Source organism: Herpailurus yagouaroundi, unplaced genomic scaffold, assembly GCF_014898765.1.
Source record: "Herpailurus yagouaroundi ecotype Mexico unplaced genomic scaffold, PumYag 111414, whole genome shotgun sequence".
In the NCBI taxonomy this organism is placed as follows: domain Eukaryota; kingdom Metazoa; phylum Chordata; class Mammalia; order Carnivora; family Felidae; genus Herpailurus; species Herpailurus yagouaroundi.
The window spans coordinates 6,815-10,491 of NW_024421733.1; the positions used below are offsets into that span (position 1 = coordinate 6,815).

The following is a 3,677-nucleotide window of genomic DNA, read 5'->3' on the forward strand; positions in this document are numbered from 1 at the left end:
CAATTGGATATTATCTAACCTTTAAAAAGAACAAAATTCTGATACATGCTACAACATGGATCAGCCTTGAAAACATTATACCAAGTGAAATAAGTCAGACACACACACAAAAGAATGAATGCTGTATGATTCCACTTATATGAGGTACCTAGAATAGTCAGATTCATACAGACAGAAAGGGGAATAGAGGTTACTAGGGGCTTGAGGTGGAGGGGTTAGAGAGTTTGATGGGGACAGAGTTTCAGTCGGGAAGATGAAAAAGTTCTGGAGATGGATAGGGCTGATTGATGGACAATAATGTGGATGTACTTAATGTCCCTGAATTAAATGCTAAAACAGATAGATAAAATGGTCAATTTTATGTTATCTATACGTATTTTATCCACAATGAAAAAAAAAAATCAAGATGTTGGCAGGGCTATGTTCCTTTCCGGAGGCTCCAAGGAAGGATCCTTTTCCTTTTCTTTTCCAGCATCTAGGAGCTACCTAATTCCCTTGGCCCATGGTCCCCTTTCTCCATCTTCAGAGCCTGCAGTGAAGGGTCCAGTCCTTGTATCACATGGCTCTGACATGTGTCCTCAGTCATATCTCCCTCTCCCTCTCACTGTCTTCTGCCTCCCGCTTCTACTTTGAAGGAATTCTGTGGGATTCATTGGGCCCACTGGATAATCCAGCGTAATCTCTCCATTTTAAGGTCAGCTGATTAACAGCTTTAGTTCTATGGCACCTTTAATCTCCCTCTGGAGGCTACCTAACATACTCCCAGGTTCCAGGAAGCAACATGGGCATCTTTGCAGAGAAAGGGGGCAGTCATTCCTCCCACAGCAGCTAGTAGCATTACTTTTCCATTATTGTAAAATAATATATGTACACAGGATGCGGAATAAAGGAACAAGCAAAATCAGGGAGGGCCTCTGAACTGAGGTTGACCTTGGATTTGGAGGAAATCCAAGGTAGGGGACCACATCAGGGACGGGATTCCAGGTCAGAGGCTTCTCACAAACCAGAAGCAAGGTGTGCAAGTCTGAATCCACCCTGGAATTTGCGCTTTAAAAATAAGAGTCAAGGGGACAATTGTGGTAGAAACAATAAATAGTTCCTTTGTCAAATATATATGTACTTTCAATCCACTTGGTTATTCCAGTACACAAGATTGTGTTTCACCAAAGTGGGGTCCAATATCTGCCTCAGAAAGCCTGGTGTGATGGGAAGGTTCGTGGGAAAAGATAGAAACCTGAGTGGTCATGTCAAAATGGTCCTCTGGGGTTTTAGTGAGTCAGTGTTTAGCATTTCCATGGCTCTTCTTTCAAGTTAAAGATTCAAGTTCAAGCCTTTCTTGATGAACACTGATGTCACTTCCAGTACTCAGAGTTTTGTTTGCAGCACAAGCCTGCATATTCGGTGTTTGGGGATAATGCCTTATAATAGCCCTACTTAGGGACTAGTTTTATCCCTTTAAACAAGTTGTTGGGGCGCCTGGGTGGCTCAGTTGGCTAAGCGTCTGACTTCAGCTCAGGTCATGATCTCGTGGTTCATGAGTTTGAGCCCAAGTCTGGCTCTGTGTTGACAGCTCAGAGCCTGGAGTCTGCTTCAGATTCTGTGTCTCCCTCTCTCTCTCTGCCCCTCTCCTGCTCATGCTCTCTCTCTCTCTCTCTCTCTCTCTCTCTCTCTCTCTCAAAATGAATAAATGTTTTTTTAAAAATGTCTTTCTCCGTATGTCTCTCCCTTCCCCACCATCCAGGGTGTGTACAGGGTAAGTATTCAACAGGTGCTGGATTGAGAAAGGCAGAAGTCTCAGATGAAGAGTGAGGAGGTCTCTAAGCCCCAGAGCTGGGAGGGGAAGTGAGCTGCTGGAGCCCAGGCTGATAATGACCCACCTATGCAGAAGGGGGATGTCCTGAACACGGCAGGCAGGCAAGCCAGAGCATTCCTTTGCTGGGTGTCCCTGAGGCTGCTTGGAACGCTCCAGCCACCAGCCCCCAGATCATACAGCACTGGACCTGAAGCCTCCTGCTGAGAAAAGATGAACTTTCCAGAGCCTCTTTCTAGCCCCCACTCCTGCCTCTGCACTTCGGATTTAGATGCAATCAGCTCTGGGAGACATCCAAGTCTCGAGAGGAGAGTGGGGAACATCCAAGAATGGTCAGGGGAAGGTGGGGGCCACCTCATGGCAGCTGCCCTGCCCTCCCTCCTGTCAGTCTGCCTCACCCAGGCGTCCAGGGCGCCGGGCCAGCCGTCTGCCCGCCAGGCAGAGAACGGCTCTGGTTTCCAAGAGTCAGGCCATTATGTAGCCTGACTTTCAAGTGGCTTTTTATAGAGTGCTCAAGTGATGGGCGCGGTGAAACAAATGAATACCAATGAGAAAGGTGTCTGCTTTGCCAGGGAAATCAAGTTTATTAGCAGGTTACAAGGGAAGGCCCTGGCACTTGCGAGGATTCTCTGGGCAAGTGAAGAAAGAACACACCTCCATGAAGGAAAGGGTGGGCAAGGAATGGTCTGCAGTAGGTGGGGTGAGTTTCGTGGCTGCCTTACTGGGGCAGCTCCAGCCACGCAAACTGTGTTTTCTGCCCTTTTTTCTCGAATGAACCAGTGCCGGGTCAAAGCTCTGGAACCGTGGGCCCGGCCTCCTTGCTCCTCTGGTAGCCCCTGGGCTCTAGCGCATGAAGGAGTTGCAGGGCCCACAGCGTGGGCGGGGGACACAGGGCGTGCAGGGGGCGCAGGAATTAGAGACGCAGGACCCGGCGGATCCGCACGCATTTGTTGTGGCACAAGGGTTGCAGGGCAGCCTGGAGAAAAAGAACCATGTGGAAAGGTGAATTGAGGGGGGCTCGTGGTACACACAAGAGAGACCCCAAGAGTGGAATTGCCTGTGGGATTTGGCCTGACCTATAACAGAGAAGGCCACAAGCTTCCCTGCTGCAAAGCTCCCTATCAGACCCCTCCTGGTCTTCCCACCATACAGTGCCCAAAGCGCTAGACAGAAACTCCAGAACCTTTGACTCCCCACACTGTCCATTCCTAGCTAGCGATCTTGGGAAAGTCACCTTAGCTTCTCTTCACCTACAGAATGGGGAGAATCCTGATCCAACCTGCTTGGCGGCAACTGCAAGGTCAGATAAGGCAGTGTATGCAAATGCTCCCTCTGCGCAATACGGTCTTGTAATGTGTGAGCAATCGCATAGATCTCATATCTGTGTGATCACAGAAGAATGCAAAGAATTGGCTGTACAATTTCAGTGTGTGCCTCAAACAGTTAGTGCTTCCCTGTATTTTGAATGATGGCCATATTGTGTTTGCTGAGTTCTGTTTGATCATGCCTGGGGTGGAGGCATGATTTCCTTTTGAAAGTGTGTGTTCTTTGCCCGGGGTCAAATGAGAACCATGCTCCTGTGAGCATGGCTTCATCGGATCCCTCCAGCTGGCCACTCACTTGCAATCCTCGCTCTCCAGCAGGCCCCGGTACGTGTTGATCTCGCACTCCAGCCGGGCCCGCACGTCCAGCAGCACCTGGTACTCCTGGTTCTGCCGCTCCAGGTCACTCCGGATCTCGGCCAGCTGGGACTCCACGTTGGTGATCAAGTACTGCACCTGGCTCAGCTGGGAGCTGTAGCGCGCCTCGGTCTCCGTCAACGTGTTCTCCAGGGAGTCCCTCTGTGTGGGGAACATACGGAATGTCA

The 3,677-nt window shown here is 49.7% G+C and overlaps 1 protein-coding gene across 1 annotated transcript; it reads right to left on the reverse strand.

Moving 5' to 3' along the window:
* Positions 1 to 2,369: 2,369 nt before the first annotated feature.
* On the reverse strand, positions 2,370 to 3,666 carry LOC121026481 (keratin, type I cuticular Ha1-like). The gene is made up of 2 exons (XM_040469326.1): positions 3,431 to 3,666; positions 2,370 to 2,786 (listed from the first exon to the last, which is right to left on the reverse strand). The coding sequence occupies exons 1-2, from the start codon at positions 3,664 to 3,666 to the stop codon at positions 2,654 to 2,656; spliced, it is 369 nt and encodes a 122-aa protein (XP_040325260.1). The 3' UTR covers positions 2,370 to 2,653.
* Between the last annotated feature and the right edge of the window lie 11 nt (positions 3,667 to 3,677).